Source organism: Xyrauchen texanus, chromosome 3 (assembly GCF_025860055.1).
Source record: "Xyrauchen texanus isolate HMW12.3.18 chromosome 3, RBS_HiC_50CHRs, whole genome shotgun sequence".
NCBI lineage: Eukaryota > Metazoa > Chordata > Actinopteri > Cypriniformes > Catostomidae > Xyrauchen > Xyrauchen texanus.
Window position 1 is genome coordinate 3,160,611 of NC_068278.1, and position 24,389 is coordinate 3,184,999.

At 36.8% G+C, this 24,389-nt stretch overlaps 1 protein-coding gene across 2 annotated transcripts; it reads left to right on the top strand.

Annotated features, from left to right (window-relative positions):
• The first annotated feature begins 13,926 nt into the window (after positions 1–13,926).
• Positions 13,927–23,449, top strand: LOC127622271 (LIM/homeobox protein Lhx3). 2 transcript variants are annotated; one of them, XM_052096324.1, is made up of 6 exons: positions 13,927–13,996; positions 19,402–19,573; positions 19,651–19,853; positions 20,729–20,880; positions 21,903–22,074; positions 22,764–23,449. In XM_052096324.1, the coding sequence occupies exons 1-6, from the start codon at positions 13,927–13,929 to the stop codon at positions 23,186–23,188; spliced, it is 1,194 nt and encodes a 397-aa protein (XP_051952284.1). In that variant the 3' UTR covers positions 23,189–23,449. The 2 variants fall into 2 exon arrangements, with proteins under 2 accessions (XP_051952284.1, XP_051952292.1); XM_052096332.1 differs by having other exon boundaries at positions 13,927–13,994; positions 19,394–19,573.
• Positions 23,450–24,389: the final 940 nt, after the last annotated feature.

Here is a 24,389-nt window from a genome sequence, read left to right on the forward strand (position 1 = left end):
TTCATTGTGTTTAACAACGGGCATTTTTTACGATAAATTACTCCAAAGTTGAATATCGGATTAAACTAAACGACATCTTTTGACTGAAACGGGGTTCAAACTATTAACTTAATCAGGTTTCTTACCAGATGTAGTTTTGTTGGCGTTTCAACCAAACACAAACTCCTCTGCGATCGCCGCCATGTTGGTTTGTCAATCGGTTTAAATTCAATTAAATTATGTGTTGCGTATAGCGAAGCCAAATTACAACATCCACGCATGTAGACCTGGCGTCTCGCAAGGTTAATGCATACCTCGGGTCTTAAAAGACCCGGAACCTCACTCATTTTTAGGAGTTATGCCCACACCTCTTTTGAATAGTCAGAAGAACAAAAAAAAAAAGAACTGCTTGATAACCAAAAGTGTATAGGGTCATTAAAGACCTGAGATATGTAATAGTTTTTTGGGGGGTTGAACTTCCATGAATTATATTTTTATGATTATTTCATACCTATATACTGTAAGTTTACTATCACAGGATATTTATTTGTGACAGTGGTGAATTATCAGTATTCCACATGCATGTACACATAATATTATAAATGCTATTTCTTACTCAAGGTGGCGCTAATGTTTGATTTACATTTGACATTACTAGCTGACGTAGAAACAACATTGAAGCAAACTATAGTAAGTTTAACATATGAACAGTATGATATGACTATTGTCATTTGGGTGTACTACTGAAATTATGAAAGTTGTGCATCTGTTTAGACTCAACGTGTGCCCGAGAAAATACATCCGTGCAGTTTATGTGTAGTTTATGTGGAAATTGTGTGTTATTTGTGGCTCAATATGAGCCAGTCTTGTCTCATGAAATTTCAGTATTGAAGTAATACATCCTCTTCTATATTTGTTGCATTATATCTTTGATATATGAAAAATAAAACATAAAATATATCAGAATATATGCTATTCTATTATTGTCTAATTGTCTTGAAAATGCGACACTTCCTGGGCATTTTGTAGATCCATTTGTGATAGATATACTGTAGGTGTCTCTTAAAGACTCGAGAAGGTAATAATGATTTGTGAAACACCCCTGCATTTAAGGGTTAAAGTTTTTTTACAAAAGTTAGCATACTTATTAACCAAGTAGGCAAAAGTGTCAGTGAAGAGCATGCTTGAGATGAAATATAAGTGATGTTAATGGAAAATATCACTTGTGTGCAGAATATGTTTTATCAATCCAGCAGTAATTTTGCCAAATGTGTGAAAATATTATTTGATGGTCTGCTTTGAGGATAAATAAAATGGTAGCTATGACATTATAGTCTAAATTTTAATTTAAGAAACAACATTAAAAATGTAATTTCCAACACAGAATTCTATTAAACACATTGCAGAATTTAAGATGTGCTGGACATTACACTGTGGTGGGAATTTTTGGAACTCACCTGTGATTCATGCACATACACTTTTAGACCTAGTTAGAAGACAAATAAAAAAAAATTTGAGTGTGAAACAAGTTTTAGTAACACTTTACTTTCTAGAAATTCATAGAGCAAAAACTACCCATGATTAAAGAAACACCCATACACAGAATGCTGTATTCTCGTGAGATGCATAAACAGTTGAATGGACCCCTCGACTGGAAGAGGCCCCTGGGGACCCGCATTCTGCCCTGCCATTCTGTCTTTGACCCTCCACCTCACCCTCCTTTTTGAGGCTCGGCTCACGAGCGCAGCTCCACACCAGCCGATCATCCCTGTCGCTCCTCCAAGAAAGTGGGTCATGAGTCTGAGACTATGGGATTATGGGTCTGGAGACGTGTGCTGTCCCTTATCCACCATTCCTAAATCCTGCTGCCACTGGAAAGAAAAAAGAAAAACACGTACCTCCAACTGACCTAGAGCACCCCCCCACCCCCTTAGCACCCCTCCCCGTCCCACAACATCACGCTTCATTTGCAGTCTTCTCCTACTTTGTTTTGCTCTGCAGTTTTGAGAGTCCTTTAAGAAGGACTTTATGAAAGACATCACTCAATCTCTGATGAAAACTATTCAATGAAAAAATGACAAATGTCAAACGCTCGACAACGACATGCATTTACACCTGTGTGATTTGCGGAGTGTTCAATTAATTGTTTTCTAATCAAGCACTGCTCAGCGATAATGACATATAATAACGACATGGTGATAAATGCACGCTTTTAAACGGCTGACCTCTGCGCTCTTCACGGCAGCCCATTTGTCCAAGAAGCACTGACATACTTAGTGATTAATAAGTGGAGAAATTACAAATAATAAATACATTAATTTTGCAGCTGATTCGTTACATCCATCATCATATAAGTTTGCCCTGCTCAGATCTGCTTGGATTCATCTCCAATAAAGGTTTAGTGAGCAGGAGGTGACATTGGGTATATGCTACCCTTGAGGACAATTCTCAAATTGTATTAATAATAGATAAAAACATGAATTGAAATTGCTCCTGACATAAATATGTTCTTAGTTTAAATATATTTTTTACCAAATAAAATAAAGATATTTCTATTCAAATAGAAATTTCTCAACTTACCCAATAGAATTATTTCGCAAATATATGAATTATCAGATCAATATTTTAAACCTCCTGATTGACATTTGTTAATTGAATTTTCTTTTTGTCTTGAATCAATGAATTTCCAAACAGTAGTACATGTTTTCAGTCCCCAATATTGCTGACCACCCAGTTATGTTGGAATGTCTCAACACTCTTTGATATCTGATTTTCTTATAATTAATATTATTATAAAATGTGTGTCCCATTTGTACACACTCTGTTTGTCAAATGTCATGAGAAATCAAGCACATACAATGAGAAAAGCAGAGGGCCTCGTACAGAGCCTTGTGGCACTCCATACTTAACTTCTGTCTGATCTGAAAGTTCCTCATTTACAAAAAGTAGTAGCAGTCGGATAAGTAGGATCTAAACCAAGCTAGTGCCTGTCCTCAAATGTAGCAAATATTTACCTTCAGATTTCCACCTTGGTAGAAGAAACTTTAGTGTTTTTTCCATTCTGTTAGGCCACATGACATTATCGTTTATTCATATTAAATGATGAAATCCACAACTCATACATTTGCGCTCGACCAGTGTTGTTTTCTGTACAATAAACATACGTCTCAACCTGGTCTCATAGAATCACATTACTATATTTTTGCTTCATATCGCTGCAGTTTTCTGGTGAAATAAACACTATAGGTCCTATAGGTTTTGAGAAAAAAACATTATTTTTTTTTTGCACATTTTAATGCTTGCATTACATAACCAACTTCATTTAAAAGTAACTGATACAGTGTTGGACTTTGTACGCGGTAGACCTGGGTTCTCTACAAACATGTGAGTCAAACGTGTCATAGAAGGGCCACGAAATGTCATAGTTGCTTCAGCTATTCCATTTTTCATGTGTCATATTTGCTTTTATGATACTATCGGTTATGTTTAGGAGTGGGGTTTGGGGAATGATGCCTGTTTTGTTCACATTCACTTTCATGACACCATTGGTTAGGAGGTTAATACTCTATGTTTTGTTTATTTAAAACTCCATAGAGCATTAACTTTATAAATATAATCTTTTTGGGAGAACTTGCTTTTAGCGGCCACACAGTGGACATTTCACCTCAAACCAGCATCGATAGGTGTAATGAACCACATAATTTTATTTGGCAAAAATGTTGCTACAGTCACGTTATTTTCATGACATCAGTCTGCTTTTTTTGGATGCAATGTTAAAAATGTTATTGAAATAGTGTTACCATATTCTGTTTTTCCAAAAAGAGGACACCTTTTTTTTTTGCTGGGGGGATTATGCTAATTTTATTCAGTGAAGAAGACACTATTAGCATAACATAAATATATATAAATAAATAAATACAAATTTCCAACAGTCTTTTAAATGTCCATGTACTAAAATAAAACATGATGCCATGAGTGTACCTTCATTTTTTACTATTGCTATTATTTTGAATGGCCATGGAAAATGAAGCAATCCGTTAAGCAGTCTGTAAATTTACCTGATGAACTTTCACCTTTTGCTGACCCTTGATGCTTCGCAGAGCTCATGAGAGCTTCTAAATCACTTGCACCTTTATTGGCAACTGGCATATAAGTGCCAGCTTTACATGTCATACATTCTGCTTCCCACGGATCTCCACCTGCACGAAAGTATGGGATTATTTGTGCAAATCTTGTGTAAATTTGCATTTCCGTTTGGGCATTGTTTCACTCAGCTGTCATTTGCTGCTACTGTCAAGCAACTGTTTGATGCCGAACACAACAGCGCAGGGATTTGGCCAATAGTTGCTGCAAGTCTCTTGTAATCGACCAATTGGTGTGCAAGAAGGCGGGACTTACAAAGAGGGGTTAAAGCAATGCAAGTAAAGTATTAGACCAGATGCACATCATAATGCAACTGAATCCCAGACATTTTCTCAAATTTAGAAATCCCGGCCGGACGCTTTTTTAAGGTCCGAAAAAGACCGCATTTTCTAGAAAAAGAGGACGTATGGTTACCCTAATTCAACCACTTTTCAACAAAGGTCAAAAGGCAGTTCATACAACAAATGCGCTTGCAGAACCAAAGGTTTTTAAAGTAGTACATCACAAAACAGCTGTAACGGTTTTCAGTTAATCGCACAAATAGCAAAATAGTAATGAATGTAGAACTGCAGACGTGAACGTTTACTTTTGAAAGAACAGACCACCTAAGAACTAGACAGAACAGGTCACCCACTCTTGAAGCAGGGATAAGTGTTAACTTCTCTTTAGGGCTTTGAACTTTGATCTCTTGTAGTGTGTCTGACCTGATGTGCGTTGTCTTAGCACTTTTAGACAAAGCAAAACCAAATTTCTCCAAATAAAGCAGGGGTCTTAAGAGGCACTAAAAACTGAAAGAAATATGGGTCATTTATGTCAAAAGGAATGAAAAGACTTGACGTGTGTGGAGAGATTCCTTAGCGGTGGTGGACAGTTGTTGCTTCTTATTGTTTGAGGGTGAAACAAGCGACACATGCTGGGTTGTAAACGTGTCAGAGCATCAGCTAAAGGCCATTGTTCTGGTGTCCAGTCACAGCACTCTGCCTTTTGTTGCATTATGCTGTTCATCATTAGCATCTCAATATTCAGAGGCTGATTCTAGTAGAGATGCAGTCACCCCTCTCACAGACTCGCTTTGTTGATGTGCACATAGCCAAACTGTGTTGGACATACATTATGAAGATAAACCTGCTCTGCTCTGCATCAAACCAGATACCTACCAATTTGTCATCAGTTCGCACCAACAAACTGTTTGGCCAAGTTGGTTAAGGTTTTAAGCTTGTTCTGTTATGTTTTATTCAGCTTGAATGCATTAAAATTACTTGACTGTTGTGACATTTTTGCAAAATTGACATTATGTGGTTCATCACACTTATCACGGCAGTTCCGATGTGAAATGTCCAGTGTGTGGTGCTAAAAGCAAGTTAAATGACTTGACTAAATGTTCTCCAAACAGATGAGGTTTTTTTAGATTAATGCTCTATCGAGATTTAAATGAACAAAACCGACCTCCCAACCGTAAACCTAAAACCTAACCGAAATTATCCGAAAAAGCAAAGCGATGAAAAACACAATTGCTGGAGCAACCATGTTATTTTGTGGTGCTTCTATGACACTTTTGGCTCACGTGTGGACTCGTACCCCGTTTCAATGCATCATGAGTGCAATGATCTATGAGTTGAGCTACCGTGCAATTTGATTGGATTCAAACAAGCTTGTAGATATTAGTTATGTAATGCAACCATAAAAAGTCATGTGCTAAAGTAAAGTGCTTAGATGTCATAGGATAACATTGTGTGGGGAAGAGAGCGAAAAGTAAGTGTTTCTGAACTGATTAGCTGCCTGTAACGTATTCAATGGAAAGGAGGAGGTGAGGACCGGCTTGACGATATAAATAATATTTTAATTAACAACTTAAACAAAAGACAAACACACACATATGACGGACATGTCCGTAAACGATCTCTCTCTCTCTCGCATGATCCTCTGCAGTTTACCTTTATCCCTCTCGAAGGCTTGATTAGCCTAATACGGGACCGGGTGTGTAGGATCACGACCCGGCCTTGCCCTCCGCCCTGCCACATTCCTCCCTCGTTCTCTCAGGCTGGGGAGCCCCCAGCATGACGTACCCCCAAAACAAACCAAAACATTAATTGACAGCATGATAAATCTAATATAATGTACAGACAATAGCTGTGAAATAAATAAAATAAAAAATACATAGATAATTACATGCCCGTAAACGATCTCTCTCTCTTGCACGATCATCTGCAGTCGACCTTAATCCCTCTCGAAGGCTTGATTAGCCTAATACGGGACCGGGTGTGTAGGATCACGACCCGGCCCCGCCCTCCGCCCTGCCACACTGCCGTTTTACTTGTGATTTGTGTGAAAGGTTATAAAAGTCGTTATCGTAGTGCCTCTTGTGTTCATTTCACCAGGAAACGTGATACATACAACGAGCCTCATAAAAATTATTTTGAAGTAAAAATGTAGGTGTAGTAACGTGTTTCTATGAGATAATGTTGCTTTTATTCCATCGTACATACAGCTTTTGTGTTACTTATTGCACCGTTATTAAAAGCTTTGCTGATTTTTTCCCCCTTTGTTTTCATTTATGACTTTTAACAAGAAACAAACCAAAACATTAATTGACAGCATGATCAATCTAATATAATGTACAGACAATAGCTGTGAAATAAATAAAATAAAAAATACATAGATAATTAAATAAACATTGCACCAGTAAATGGAGTTTGTGGTCATTAATACAAACAACTAATAAAATAAAACACACATTGACACCTTGACATTCATGAGTCAACCAGTGTCAACCATCACTGTCTTTGTTTAACAAGGTTGATCACTACAGCTAATCATAGTCAGACAGTTACAGTAGTAAGGCACTATGTCACTGTGTCTGTCAAACAAAAGGCTCAATGGTGTCACCCGTCCACAGACCCTCTGAACTGTCAGCAGACTCTCGGCGGCAGTTGGGCGGTCAGGAACGTGTAGGGAAGAGCAGTTGGACAGTTTCACCAGCTGCTCTGGAAACCATCGCTGACCAATGAAACTGCCAGATGGACACTTTCAGAACAATGAGAGTTGACTGCGGCAGCGGCTAGGCTAACGGCTAGTCAGACAGATAGCCAAGGGCCACGCAGGTCACTCTGGGCAAAAACAATGTTTCGGCACAATGAAATGTTTTGCTTGGACTGTGACAGGGTGGAACTAACACTTTCAACATTTCTGTGGTCAAGTTGGAAAGTGTTGACAAAATATTTACATGCTACATGTATGCATTCGACAGACACTTTTATCTAAATAGACTTGCAGTGCAGTTAAGCAGTACATTTTAACAGTTACTGGGAATCGAACCCATGACATATGCGTTGCTACCACTATTTCCTACCACAGGAACACAAAATATAAATGTACCCTTATATAAACCAAAACTGGTCACACATTACAATAAAGTTATATATGCAATAATGTTTTAATTCATTAGGTATCATGAAATAAAAATATTTTTTACAGCATTTAACATTAATTTTTAAATATCCTATTGTTCATTGTTAGTGTTGTTAGTTTTTAGTTAAACTCAATCAGCAGTATTTGTGGCATAACGTTGATTAACACAAAAATAATTTTGACTCATTCCTCTTTTATAAATAAATAAATTAATTATGTATTGTGGTTACAGTAAGGTACTTACAAGTGAATGGGGCCAGTCCATAAACATTCAAATACACATTATTTCAAAAGGATAGCCTCAATTCGTAATAATTTTCTATTATAATCAACATTATGCTACAAATGCTGAACCTGGAATTGTTAGTTCATGATATCTACTGCAATGCCTAATGTTAACATAATGTTTACAACCTAACTGCTCAGTGTCATCGACTTTTCAAACATTGAATAACCTCCTTATCCCTGTTCTTTTGACTTGAATAGACTGTAAAACCTGTTGCGAGATTCCACCCAGTGTCCACAGTCCAGTGTGTTTGGTGTCCCGGCAGACAGCATCAGGCGTAGTGTCCTGTCGGGATCACGGCTGCATTGAGTAACCAAGCCTGTTTAATGAGGCGTGCGATTGGTGTCCTCCTTCCCCGCACAAGACCCCCCATTCAGATCTGTGATTGATTATGACAGCAGCACAAAAGAGACCTGGTGTCAGGAGCAGTGCACTGAACCCCTGACCATCAAACTTCACCTCCCGACGCACATCCACTTGTTTACATACTTTTGAATGCATGCATATGCAAGTGCTATTTTGCGATGTACAAAGTTCATTTACTGGGGATATTTATTGACAAATCAACATAAACGAGTTTAGCAAACACAGTAAGTTTAATACATTGTATGTAAGATTATAAGCATATAAACATATAAAAATTGCACATACAACAGCATTATAATTTGTATAGCCTTATATTTGTGCTTTTTTCTGGTCTCAAAGTGTATCAAGATAAATGGTAGATTTTGTGTTTGGTAATTTAGTGTTTTGGGAGAAAATACAATCAAAACTGCCTTTTACACTGGGGAGTCTTTAGCCCCATTAAGGGGTGTAGGAACCATTATAACTGACTCACTTTTACAAATAACTTGGGCTTTCAATTCAACAAATTAATTAATTGTGATTAATTATTTTAAAAATAACTTGTTAAAAACAATTATGCAATTAATCATGTCTCTAGACCATAATAAGGAAGATTCCTGGGCAGTTCAAGCTTGAAGTACCACCTGCTTTCTCCAGGGGGCAGTAAGCGAAACTTCAGCTGTATAGACAACACGCAGCTTATACAGAGAACAAGCCAACCCTCCAGCAGACAGGACAACACAAGGATACATTCTACCATTTAAAACAGCTTGATGGAGTGCAAATCCAAACTTAGGATCACAAGCCGTGTTTTTTGAAGTATTAAACTGTATTAATATTGACAAAGCAACCTAAAAACAGTATGCTTACACAGGTTTACATTGACACGTCCTTAAACAAGCCCTCATAATAAATCTCGGACTGACTGACAAATTCACTTTCAAACTGGATTGCTGTGAACTGTATGCCAATGATTGGCTTATGATCAATAATATGCAAATTGACAATATAAAGGATTCTAAAGCCAAAATTTGTGTTGTCTTATCAATGCTTAACTCCTGTGCCACAATAATGTAATGCATTTTAATATCGATTTTTTAAATGGTTTTTATTGTATTATTTGTAATTATTTAAATATAACTATTTATAATTATTATCATTATATATTGAATCATTGTTATTTCAGGGCTTTCTCAGCAAATATTTATATATGCGATTAATTTGATTAATTAATCAGTACACCATTGTGATAAGTCACTTGTTCAGGTAGGAAGGATGAAGCAGGAGCCGGATAATCAATCCACGTAAAGTTTCTTTATTTATACTACTTTTCAGTATAACACACACAGTTTGATTTTCAACAGGTTCCACAAACTCTGTCTCTCTCTCTCCCCTCCGGCAGTCTGGACTGCCCTTTTAACCCCCTCCAGCTCTCACTGCAACACAAAACAGCTTTTAGAGGTGATTTCCACAGGTGTCAATCCTTACTCCTCTTCCTCTCCTGACCTCGCTCTCCACAGATGTCGTTCGGCCACGCCCACATCACCTAAAATCATGCCTACAATGAACTAAATTAATTCCTATGTCCCATTTTACCCATCTGTGTACTGTGTACTACTTTTTAGTAATAATATGTGAAACAGAAATCATTTTGCAATTATAACAATTTAGAACTGTAGTTTATGCACATTTTTAATTCATGAAATAGTTAATTTATTATTTTAATCCCTTTTTTTTTCAAATGTATTAACTTTTTGGTGTTTGATCAAATATAGTGATCAAGTATACTTGACTACAAATGCATACTTTAGATTCAAAGGTGCAGGTTATGGAAAAAAAGCCTTTCATTTACCTTGAAAAAGGCTAAAATGTTGGTAAGTAAATGAGCCTGTTTTGCGTTGTGCCGTTGTATTGATCATATTACTGTGTGATATCTTGGTTGATATTATTTCAGGTTCAGTTGTCAATGACAGTCAAGTTGGGAACATTGCATTGTAGAATATACACTATTATTGCTACAGTGCAGTATATACTGCAGAAATAGTAAGAGTAGTATGGTAGTTTGATATGTGTGCAACAGTCTGGTTCCGGAAGTAAAAATCCCTTTCATTTTCTCCATAAGCTAACTGATTTTTTACGATAACTTATTAACCTTTAAAGACACACTTTCCGTGACCTCGAGGTTGTTAACTGATGTTATATGCTTCTGTTGACGCCATCAGTCCGCATTATTTCAACTTCATGTTTTAAAAATCATGTTTAAAAGCAGAATTCCTGGTGAAGAACTACAATACCCATGATTCAGCAGAGAAAAATCCACCAATCCCAATCATGGCAAAGAAACTACGCTCTGTGGTGAGTCTCAAACTACTCATATATTTGTAAATGACTGAATATTTTGAAATAATGAACATATATTGTTTCAGTTATGAGCGAGTACAAGTGCTGTTGTGGTGTTGTTTCACATTTGAGAAATAGCTTAAGATTTGACTTTGAAAGCAAACAAATATGAATTGTTTTTGTTTCAAGGAAAAGGTCAATGTAACATTGAGTTTAAAGAATCTAGTGTTGTACAGTAATACCCATAAATTATCGAAACAATCAGTGAGCTCTTGTCCGACCTTCAAGACGCATACGCCTCTCACAGCATTCATTCTAATCGTGATTTTTGTGATGATAGTTATGTTCTTTTTTTTCTTCTCAGTAATGCTGTTGGCAACTTTAATGCTCATTTCGCTACCATGCGTGTGGTGTTGCTCAAGCATACTGTAAATTTATAACGACCCTGCAATCAATATCCACATGCAGTAATGCAATGCTTATGTATGCAAAGAGCCTCCGAGCAATTTACACAGCAAATCAGCCTTTTCACACCCAACTCATTTATCTTGTTTAGGATATTCAGGGCACATATACATTAGTCAAGTAAAAGACTGAAAATCATCATATTTCATATTGGCCTTTCAATATTTACAGGCCATCTTTACAGATTGTTAAATTGATTTGTGGCTAGTGCACCTGTGAAAAGTTATGCTGTTTTATATCAACCCTGACAACACAATCTGAAGGGCTTATGTATAGGGTAATATGATATGATGATGCATTTAAAAATATTTGTGGATGTAGAATACATACAGTAATGTCTTTGATATCATTTAAGACTTTATGTCACACACATGCACATAAGAGTGTGTGTGTTTTAAGAGGAAACAAGAGTTTACTAAAGATATCTGAAAGCAGGCTGCCATCTTTCTACAGATAACTGAATAATTTAGTTGATGATTCTCGTAAACGTTCAAGTCATGCGCTGTAGTAAAAGTCTTTAGATGTCATAAGGCAAAAAGTATGTTTTTATGAACCGATGATCTGCCGTTACATTAGTGATTTGTGTGAAAGTGATTCAAAGTTATTGTTGTTGTTGATCATTTCACACACATTTTCATTTTTGGGTAAACTATCCCTTTAAAAGTTTCAGACAGTAATCTTGCACAGACTGTATGCAGTTGAAGTATGACATTCATATGTTCTGATGCATCCACTTGCATTTGTTTCCTGTTTCACCAGATCAATTTCTCACCAGACACACTCACAAAGAGATGGATGCTCAGGTCATTGATGTTCGTGGCCCTTAAATGCACAATCATTTAAAAAAGGTGGACATTCCACTCCACAATAATATGTATTTTTGATGTGCCGTGCCTTGTGTGCAGTCTAAGTATCTTCAAGTGTCTGTGAGAGGATGTGCTGTTTCCTGCGAGACTGAACCTCGAACAACGGGGGCCACGCGGACGGGACGAGATGCCACAGAGGTCTATTAAAGGCTGATTGAAATGGCCCTGTAAGTGGGCCCCAGGTGCATTAACACTTGAGCAACATACTCAAATCAAGTGAAATGAGACATAGCACTGAGAGTGAGACAGACTTGAGAGCTGGACCTGACAGAGACACTGTATTTGTAAGAAGCTTGTGAGATTCTGTGTATGTTAATGGGATGGTGTGTGTGTGTGTGTGTGTGTGTGTGTGTGTGTGTGTGTGTGTGTGTGTGAGCGTGTATTTATCACTTTGTGGGGACCAAATGTCCCCATAAGGATAGTAAAACCCGAAATTTTTGACCTTGTGGGGACATTTTGTCGGTCCCCATGAGGAAAACAGCTTATAAATCATACTAGATTATGTTTTTTGAAAATGTAAAAATGCAGAATGTTTTCTGTGAGGGTTAGGTTTAGGGGATAGAATATAAAGTTTGTACAGTATAAAAGTCATTATGTCTATGGAAAGTCCCCATAAAACATGGAAACACAACTGTGTGTGTGTGTGTGTGTGTGTGTGTGTGTGTGTGTGTGTGTGTGTGTGTGTGTGTGTGTGTGTGTGTGTGTGTGTGTGTGTGTTTGTGTGTGTGTGTGTGTGTGATAAAATAGCATTAAGGGCGGTATTATACTACTGATATTCAAAATGATGGCTTTAGTTTAATCTGACATTACTGTTTTCAAATATCAATCTCGTTTCTCTAAGATCTGATCAATCAGGTCCACAAAGGCATCCAAGGCTGTTATTATGTTTCTGTCTACTCTTGTTTTATGACTCCATGATAAGCTGGTGGTTCCTCCAAATGCTTTTCTCAATAACATGCATAAAAAATATCAGATGGATGGATGGAGTTTGTAATTAATACATTATTTAAAATGCATGAGATAAATTGCTCTGACCTGATTTTATGAAAACTGTCTTGAGGACACTCACTTTTCACCCTTTCAGATCAAATGTATTTGGGTCATTCCCAATTTGTGTTTGTTTTGGTTTAGTTTTTTACAATTTAGCACCTTTTAAAATTGGATCATTTTGTAAAATTCTACTTTTTTTTAGGCCTATCTTTATGTTTCATCATTAAAGGGATGTGTTATAAAGATTTTTGTAATAAAGTCATACCGGTCAAACTAAATTACTTAAATTACATTTAATCCATCAATAAAAGGTGAGTGAACACGAAGGACACCCAAAAAATCTTTACTCTCAGTGTTAAAATGACACATTTAGCACACTGCTATGTGTTATGGCCTACATGCTAATGAGAGGTTGTAAAATGACACTTAATTTTACAGATAAATATTTAGAAATTGTATTTCACTTATTTCTGTTAAAGATGATTGATATAGCCTATCAATTTATGCAAACCCGTATAATTACTGAGATATATAATTGAATTAAAAACAAAATTCAAAATACAGTGAAAATCCATATGCTCAACTTGTGAATGTGTGTTAGTGTGTTATTATCCGCTGTGTGTTGTGACGTGTCGGGATGTTTTAGTTCCACTTCATGTTATTTTGGCGATGTCAGATGGACACTACCGTTTGAAATGAACGGGAGGATCGTTTGATTCGGAGACACGCGTGGAGGAGGCGGGGTGAGGGGGAGGGATTCAGTGTGCGCACGCCTCCACCGGTCTAAACTCCTTCAACACAGCAGATACACACACACACACACTCATACACAAACGCACGCGCGCGCGCACACACATGCGCGGAGCTCTGACGCGCTTTTATGATGCTAAACAAGTGCAGCTCATCAAGATTCCTTCCTCCACAAATCTTCAGAACAACACAAGAACTCAATCCACACCGCCACACATTTGAAAAGTTGTAGACCGATGTGAAGTCTCCGGCACCGAAATAGTATTTTACCCCCCTTTTTCTGTTCCTCTTATTTCATTTCAGTCATCATAGAAACATTTGTCCTCCTGCGACTTTATTTTCGTTTAACTCACAATGTTGCTGGAACATCCAGGATCAAGTTGTCAGACCGCTGGGAATTTCTCCAGATACAGCTCGAGTCAAGGTAAGTGAGATTTGGAAGTATAATGTTTTCAACTGTATGTGCTGTTTGACATGGAAATGATTTGACAGTCTCGAACCAGTCTTGAGCAGAGCTCCATTCAACATGAACCATTAAAGCGTTTGACTGGTTGTGAGATTCGTTATTATGCGGGAAATTACATGTTTGAAAAAAGTTTTACAGCCTGATATCATTAAAAAACCTTTTGACGTTCCACCAAAAAAATACAAAAAATAAAAAAATTATAATAATAATAAAATAAACCTGGAAACTAAAAACGTGTCTATTTCACGCTTTAACCCCAGGCACAATTTACCCTGATCTAAAATAATGTTCTAAAAATCTAATTATTTTTTTAAATCTAAAAAATAATAATAATAATAACTTTTAATCTCCACAGTACCATATCATACAGCTAAAATAAATCTTGATAAGAAGTGGATTTTGTTGTTGTTGATTAATCTAAGAAGCACTGAGGAACCTTTGTTTTTAAGAGTGTTTGGTTGGTTCAGTTTTGGTTGACACTTGTCTATTTGTTAACATTAGTTAATGCAACTAACAATTAACAGCATCCTATATTTTTACAACATTTATTCCTCTTTGTTAATGTTAGTTAATACAAACACAATTTTTAATTGTAATTGTATGTTAACTAATGGAACATAATTGCAAAGCGTAACACGACTTTCCTGTGAATTTCATGTTTGGAAAAGATGTATTAGTTCGCAAACACAATCTCTTAACTTATACTGATCATTTAACTTTTCTAAAGTTGGCCTTTTGTTTGGTACTGGTACTGTTTTCTTGCTCTGAACGTTCGCTTGTCTGAAGCGTTATGAATAATGAGCAACATTGTTAGCGCGTGGAACAGATGTTAAGCGCGTGCTGTCTCGGTTGTCACGAGAGACCCACGAGTGGACCGAAGCTCCAGCCACACACACGGCCTTTAAAACCCTGTATCGAGTTCCACCCGACAGGTGCAGCACCTGGACCAGAAAACACCCTGTTTACGGCTGTGCATTAAAGAATTAAGATGTGGCAGAAGATGAGAGTGAACCAACATGTATGTGTGCTCTGAACATATTTTGCGCATTCAGTGGCAGAGCTTTTATATGAGTCCGTATAACACATATCGCATGTTGATGTTAGGCGGCCTATAACAATTACGATATGAATGCAATAAGCAGGTTGCACAAATTAGCACAAAATTAAATTGTGGCCGTTTTTCCAAACTCTTTCTGATTAGAAGTGATGGTGCTGTAAGTGACGTGGTCAAGAACGGTTGTCAAAATTTGAGCTTTTCCCACCATATTCCCGTCTCACCTTTAGTTATATCACATCAAAGGTGAACGGATCAATGCGACATAAAAATGATAAAGCTGAACGTAACGAGAAACATCTCAGCCTCCTGCACCTTTCACCAAAATGTGCTTGATAAAGTGTGAGAATGTTGCATTGATTTCAGCAGCGGCACTAAAGCTGATTTCCCAAGGCGCGCAGATCAGTGTCAATACAATTCATCTGCTTGTTTCCTCGATCAGCATTTCATTCAGCTGCCCTTATTTCTTCCGAAGGTAAACAGTTGTCTGGCCCAAATGAATCTAGAGATAGGGAATGATCTGATTTAAAAGTTTATGTAGACTTTACGTGTATCTCAGTGGATCATCTTTCATTTTGTACATTTAAGTCGCGAAATCGTTACGCTAAAAAAGTTTTATTTGTTGTTGTTTTATTTTCAGAATTCTCAAAATGTACACATTTCAATTTCATAAAAAAAATTTAAAAAAATATTTTACGAAATGAAATTACGAAAACGTAAATTCTTACATTCTTCAGTTTTCTTAAATGATGAAACTGAAATGCGTAAATCGTAAAAATCATATTATTATTATTTTTTTTTTTTTGGCGAAAGGTACAGCATTTGATTATCATAATTGTTATTTATGCTTTTGATTTGGTCTACAATGATCGTGCTACACCATTATACGTCCATAGATAGGAAGCAGATTTATTTATTTATGACTTGTGCGTTTATCAGAGGAAATTCGATTGAATATTGGTAACACATCATATCGGTAAATACATCAGGTATCTTGAACTAACAATGAAAGGTATATTTCTACAGCATTAATTAATCTATGCTAATGTTAATTAATAAAAAAATAAGTACACTATATAAAAGTATGATGTATTCAGCATGTGTAGCCTATAGTTCATCTTAGTTCGTAACACAATAACTAATGTTAACAGATACCGCTTTTATTTTAAAAGAGAATTAGTACATGTTGAAATGAACATTAACCAAGATTAATAAGTGCTGAAAAAATATAGTTCATTATTATTTCATGTTAACTAATGTTTTTAACAATGGTACGACCTAATTGTAAAGTGTTCCCTATTTTTTTATTTTTTTTTTTAAGATTATTTTTAGGATTATTTTTATATGTCTATGTAACTTTCGTCCAAAATATGTAACATTTAATATGTAAAATAAGCCTATTCGTATTCATTTGGACCACTTTAATGAGAGGATAAAATAGTATCCTTCAAATAAGAACGAAAAAGCAAATAAAAGAAAAAAAGAAAACGAAGCAAAGATGAAATTCCTTAAAATTGAACATTTCATTGTGCAATATGCGTTTGTTTGAGAGAGACGCGTGTGTGTCGCAATGAATCTATCAAAATAATATAAAGATTGATAATAATGACAGTTTTGTTTTCTCTTGTGGCATATATATATATATTAGTAGAAAGTTACAACGCGCATCATTTCCGAATAAATGTTTTCTAATGTATTAGAAATGAATCCTCACAAAAGCAATTGTCTAGCGATTTCTATTTGGTTGAATTCTGCCAGTGGATTTGTGTTTAAACACGCTACATGCTGCAATGTCTTTTTTATTACTAACAAGATTTCGCAAGTTGGATTGTTCATGTGATGGACACACACACCTGCTTGTGCCAGTGGCCTGTATTTTATGCTGTTTCCTATGAACGATCATTCACAACTTGTCGAATTGTTGCTCAACATGTGTTTTAGCTGAAGGCATCAGATGACACATTATTGCATATCTTCCAGAATTATTGGAAATGAATTGTTTTCAAGGCAACTTTTCCTCTGACGCGCAATTACGTGAATCAGTGGAATATTTTGTGGTCGTTAAGATCAGAAACACTGTGATGTTCGTGTGCTGGTTGTATCCAGGTGATGACCATCTCTTGTATCAGTCACCAGAGTAACGGGGCGGCGTTTCTATTGCGCATCAAGAGCGACACGGCGCAGAAACTCAATCTGTCGCGGAGGCGCTGGTTTATTTTTACAGCTGTGGGCTGAATACAGCTCGAACGACTATTGTCCAATGAGTTTTGTCATCTTTAATCGGAATAATGAAAATGGAGAAGAATAAAGAGCCGTCAGTCCATCACACGGAGATGCTGTTGGCTTTACTCGCGCAGAGAGAAGAGTTACGGAAAGGTACAAGAGAGCCCAGAGCATCAGTCAAACGCTTCCTGCAGTTTTATTTACGGTTGTGTTTTATTCGGATTATGATCTGACAGAATTGAATGCATCGTGTTATGCATATCTTGCATGAGAGACTTTACACTGAATCAAAGCTTGTAAATTAGTGTTGGTTAGTTTGGGACAACGAGTGGCCTTTCCTTGGTCTTTGTATTTATTTTTAATTACAGGAAAATCATAAAAATCATACTTGATATTATTATCGAATTCGTTCATGTGATCATCTTGCTGTTTTCGTGCAGTTTCAGATTTCTCCTTTATAACCTTGCTCGTAGTACAGCTGTGTTTTTGGATTAGGGATGAATGTTTATCGGTGGGATTAAGTCTTAAACAGTGGGTCAGAAGAACATATGTCTACTTATTTTCGACAAGTAAGTGCCAACTTTTCTCATTTTTGAGGTTGACGGGCACATGAAATAGTGTCCACTTCTCAGGTGAAAATCTTCAACGAAAAACTTTCTAGTGAGTCTTTATTCGCATTTTCCAGAAACAACCTGCCAGTCTGAGTAAGGCAGAGGTTCATTCAGATTTAAGTAGCGACAGTTTGAACGAAGAATCGAGATTCCTGTGGTTTATAGACTAATCATTAGAGATGTTATTTGATTGAATAATTGATAACTACTTGTGCACCTGTTAATGACGTGTCCGGCCTGTTGATGTGAAAGGAGCTACTCTCTCAAAAGATATTTGATTCCCGTTAGAATTAAGATGCAATGGCTTTATTTATTCAGTAGTGAAAGTCAACAGCTCCAGAATATGTGGATTAGTGGATACTAGTGGAGAGTGGTTTCTTCAGGCTGGAAAGAGTGGAGGCCTGCAGGCGATCTGAACTAATATGATACAGTGGAGAAAGATGTAATCAAAGGCGCATTTTCTGGATCTCAATGACAGTGAGTGACAATGACAGTTTTTTGGGGACTCCATAGATCTAAGGCGTTTCTGCAAAAGATGAGCTTTTTTGATAATAGCCTAATATAATAATAATAATAATAATAATAATAATAATTTTGAAATAACAATGTTGAAAAATCAAGAAAGTGAGTTCTTTGATAAGTGACAGATATACCGGAAGTTAACTACAACATTGAACTTGATTAAGATTTAGCTGTGAACCTGACAACTAGTTCACATCATGCGGCCTTTGATCCATTCAGTCCAATTGCCTGTATTACACCATAAATAAATAAAATACATAATTGTAATAACAATATGATAATAAATGACGCAAAAATTACATTTTTTCTTTATTCCAGCTTCCAGTCATAGTCTCGTGTCATTTTATCGCTCTTTTGATCTGATAGTTTGATTTGGTCTCCATACAGAAATCTGATAGATGGCCATATATGAACATAAATATAGAATTGGTTCATATATTTGAGTATCTACATATTCAAATTTCACTAGTATTTGGGAACATATATGAAAACGGACACATTTTTGTGCTTTATTGTAATAAAATATGTTTGCATAAATGTACTGTACAATAGACTTTCTTATATCAGTGAAAACAACATATATGTCATATATGTTTTTTGAATATACCAGATTTCTGTCTGGGTAGGTTATATATTAAGTACTATTATTATATTATGCATATAACTATAGTCTTAAAATATGCATGTTTAAATAGCTGTTTAAAATAGTACTAGAATAATTATCATTGCCAGACATTGTGATGGCTGTTTTCAGTAAACTTCTTTTTTATTTCATTTTTATTCATTTTTTTATTATGCAGATTTGTCCCTTCCCGTGTGCGAAAAGGCTTTAATATTAAATAATAATACATATTGAATAATATATGAATATATGTACTAATATATGAATAAAAAGAAATGTGTGGATGCAGATTATTTGATACTCGCGGTTTTCTCGTGTTTTCTGTCTGCAGATATTCCTGTGTGTGCGGGATGTAACCAGCACATAGTGGACCGTTTCATCCTGAAAGTTTTGGATCGACACTGGCACAGCAAATGTCTGAAATGCAGCGACTGTCAGTCACAGCTGGCCGAAAAATGCTTCAGTCGAGGTGACAGTGTCTACTGCAAAGATGACTTCTTCAAGTGAGTGACATTTATCAGAGTTTATTCATGTGTATATTCGCTGACATTTAACCGATGGGATGTATGTTTGTCAAAAGGAGATTCGGGACCAAGTGCGCCGCATGTCAGCAGGGTATTCCGCCGACGCAGGTGGTTCGGAGGGCGCAGGACTTCGTGTATCACCTGCACTGCTTTGCGTGTATCGTGTGTAAAAGGCAGCTGGCCACAGGTGACGAGTATTACCTGATGGAGGACAGTCGACTGGTGTGTAAAGCCGATTATGAGACCGCCAAACAGAGAGGTACATTCACAAGCACAGGGGTTGACATTATGTTACAGTCATTTAATAATAGGCCTAATATATGCCATCTGGTTTATTCGCCATTTATAGATGAGTCGTCGTTGACTAGGCGTACTGTTCAAGATGACCGTGTGTTTTGTTTTGTGAAAGACAAAATCCGGTAATTTCGATAGAATACAGTTTCATTTGAGTTCTTTCAAAGTCTTAATTGTTTTACTTTTTCATCCGACGACCTCATATTGATTGGCTGCTTTTAACTCTGATCTTAATCTTGCTGGTCGTGGGCTCGTCCATAAACATTTGACCCAGCTCAGGTAATTGCGAACTCGCCAGCCTCCAAATCGATAAGTGCCAACGCCATACACACGCAAACACGTGCAGTCCGGAGCACTGCAGCTGATGTATGAAGCAGAGATGTGCATCTGCATTCGGGACAGTTTTCTGCCATGCAGCGGGTTAATATTAGACAAATCGGACGACAAATTATTTTTATTTTTTATTTGGAAATGTGGGTTTATGAATATAGCCTACAAAATGGCCTGGAAGACACCTTTGTATCGTTCACTGAGTAGATTACACTGAACGTCACTGAATAATTACATTGAAAATATTTAATTAGAATGCATTCTTTAAGTTTAGTCCTGGCGTTTTTAGTAATATAGAATAGAATACCTACCTATTATTTATTATTATTATTATTATTATTATTATTATTATTATTATTATTATTATTATTAGAATTTCCCACATGATGCACATTTTATATTAGTGAGTTACTCCTCAAATTTGAAACGGTGCTGTTGGTATTTAAATAAGCAAATATGGCTAAGAAATATTTTATTTGGTTAATCAAAATATGTTTGTTATCTATTTAGAGGCGGATTCGACTGCAAAAAGACCCCGCACGACGATCACCGCCAAGCAGCTGGAGACGCTGAAGAACGCGTACAATAATTCACCGAAACCCGCGCGACATGTCCGGGAGCAGCTGTCCTCAGAGACCGGCCTCGACATGCGGGTGGTGCAGGTAACATTAACATTACTTAATTATTATTATTATTATTGTTATCTTATTCTCAAACCATTTTAACCCAACAAATATTCATGAAGAAGACACTGATAGAATAAATGCGGTCAGTTATCTCGGGTGAGGATCTATGATGATCTGACCTTCAAAATGACTTTCGTTGGTGTAACCTAATGTAGTCAGATTGATTCAGTAATATTAAATAATATTAGTAACGTTTACTTTACATACAGCACTTTCTTTAGGTTACCTAACAAAACATGTTACATGGAGAGGCGAGGATAGTTTCTTTTTTCACTTCGAATATACTTTTAATATATTGGTGCAATTAAAAAAGTAACTTAACTTAAAGAAATAATTGCATGCATTGAATATTTATATATTGTTAAACTATTATTAAGCATTGACATAAAGCATATAATTCATTAGTCACCAAAAATGACTGGATCTTTAATAGGCCTAAACTTTATCGTCTTTATGTAGCCATACAGTAATTTAATCATTTGCTTTATAAGTCTATCGTTTTATTCGGAAAACATTGAAGACATTCTGACTCAGTTTGTTGTGAAATAATACCCGATAAATGTTTCTGAATCACGCTGAATTTGACAGGATATACTCATACGCGTAACAAACCATTTCCATGTTTTTGCTTATGAAAGCAATTGGAAAATTAATTTAACGAGATTGTGGTCATGTTGGGTAATTTATATCTACGTTTCAGTACATTACATCAAATATAAAACAATACATTTAATAAATAAAAAAAAAAAATGAAATAAAAAATAAATCCTCTGTCGATGGTAGTTAGTGTCAAAGTTAGCAAAAGAAATGTCCCAATTCCATGAAAATCTCTTTTTCTTTTTTTCTTAAAGTGATGCGAAATATCCTTCTCATAATAAATGACTCTAGAACAGCTTCATGATCTAAAAATGTTGGCGTAATTCTGAGAGTTAAATAGCGCCAAATACAAAAGCTAATTGTAAAAATGAAATGTTCAAATAAATAATGTCTATGCACAGGTCTGGTTTCAAAACAGAAGAGCAAAGGAGAAGAGGTTGAAGAAGGATGCGGGCAGACAGAGATGGGGTCAGTATTTCCGGAACATGAAGAGGTCACGTGGGAGCTCCAAATCAGATAAAGACAGCACACAAGAGGAGGGCATGGACAGTGATGCAGAGGTTTCATTCACAGGTACGTTTGCTCCAGAAAATATTAGACAAATATAGTGTGTTTCATTGATTTAGAATTAAAGTTAAACGATTTGGTGTTTCCCCAAACCATAGTACCAATGAACATTAACACACAGCATCATGATGTGGTGTAGTTAACAACAATTGGAGAACTACAGCCCTCCACTAGTGGTTAGAAGCATAGTTCCTTGAACATTTCAGTGATATCTGCCCAGAGTTTTTCTTGCCAGCATTCGTTCTCACAATCCACCAGAACAGTTTTGAACCTAGGTATACAGAGGTGGCATATTGTGGCATATTAGCATAGCAGGCATTTTAGGCCTCATTATTTGTGAAATCACACTTATTCTGTGGCGACTCCTGTCAGTATTTTATAAAACGATGTACAATTGCTCCAAAACCGCAAATACATTTCTCGCCAAAGCAAGGTCATTTAGCTGCTCTGTCATGACAAGATGGGCTTCCTCAAGTTAATGCTCATTATGTAGTAGATGTAAATGTGCAACGAGTCACACTTTTTTAGTTGAATTTTTAGAAATGCACTTAAAAATGTATCTTTTGGATACAAACCCCAGCTAAAGTTTTAGATAATTGATAATATGTTCTGTGGTATTTTTTATTCCCAGTGGCTCAGTATTTAACTTGCAAGATCCACAGCTCACTTTCCTTTTTCCCCTTTGGCATGTACAGATGAGGCCATGTCCGAGCTCGGTCACTCCAACGGCATTTACAGCAGTCTGAGCGAGAGCTCTCCAGCTCTGAGTCGACAGGGTGGAGGTCATGCGTCATTCCCTTTGGAGCACGGTGGTATGCTGCCCTCGCAGGAGTCATACCACGACATCAAAGCCAGTAGTCCGTACAGCCTTCCGCAGTCTCCAGGATCACTACAGGCTCTTCCACGAAACCAGCAGCTCATCTCCAGTCTGGTCTACCCAGAGTCAGGCCTGCCTATGGTGGGTCAGAGCGGAGGGCCAAATATGACAGCAGCAGTTCGGATGATGGGTGGTGGGAATGGTCCGAGCTCTGATTTATCCACAGGAAGCAGCGGTGGGTACCCAGACTTCCCTGCGAGCCCATCATCCTGGTTGGATGAAGTGGACCATGCCCAGTTCTGATATCTTTGAAGATATGGAGAGAGACCAAAAATTTGGACAGGGATTATACAGTGGATACCTGAATTTTAAACCTTGATTCTTCACTTTTGGTCTGTTCAATCATTTCTTTTTCTTATGTCATTGGCATGGAGAGAAGAGTTAGGTCCATCGCTAAGCAATTTTCAAATTTCTAAGTCTCAAGATAAAAAGTCTGGCCAAGGCTTTGGACTTCTGTTCAGCTGTACAAGGACAACAGCATTCAGAAGAGCATGACGTCTTTCCCAAAACACACCTTACAGCAACATCTCTCTACCATAACAAAATTATACAGCAGCGATGGTCTAAAGACAATACGCACAACTGAAAAATTGGACTCTGTCCTCCAAGAAGATGCACCAATCATCATCCATCGTTGCTGATATTGATGTATAAATGTGATGTCACCAGTTTTGTTCAAAGTGTCTGGTCATTGCCAAATGTCTATATACATTATATTTATCAATGTGGAGTCTTTATTTTTATACGACCTACGACCTCCTTGGACAATATGAGATACACAGATACATTAGGACTTTGTTTCACAACAGGGATAGACAAGTTGTAGTTGTTGTCTCTCGCTATTCAATAGGAGTACTTCTATGCATTTATGTGTTTTCATATGTATCTTTTTCATTTCTATCTATTGCTCTGTTGGAAACATCTGGCTGAGAGGGGCCACGGATCCTGTATGTGTTTGTTTATGTGTAAAAAATGTTATGTCTTATTTATTCTTTCTGATGTTGATTAAGTGATATAGGTCTTTAATAAATTTGTCAGTGAAATCCTACAGTAGCTATTGCTTCCTGGTACTGATCTTTATAATTTCGGGCTTGTGCTTTTGATTCTTTCATTTGCTAAAAGGATGCAGATTTCTGGCCTTTTATAGCCGTGCCATTGTTATGCGTTCCTTAAAGACGGGGTGGCCATTCGATCCCAAAAGGTTTCTCCAGTGGCTCATTTGGCAGCGAGAGGGTTAGACCGGTCTTGGATATTTATTTCTTTTTTTCCTAGATTAATCACATTGATCTTATATCAGGGCACAGATAATGGACCTGGAGCAATCGAGAGATCTGGCTGAGTCGGCAAACTGCCGGTCTGGCTTGCAACCAAAGCCGTATCAAGAGTTCAACGCCTCTTTAGTACAGAAATTCGATACAGGTGGCACTGCAATATGTCAATTTGG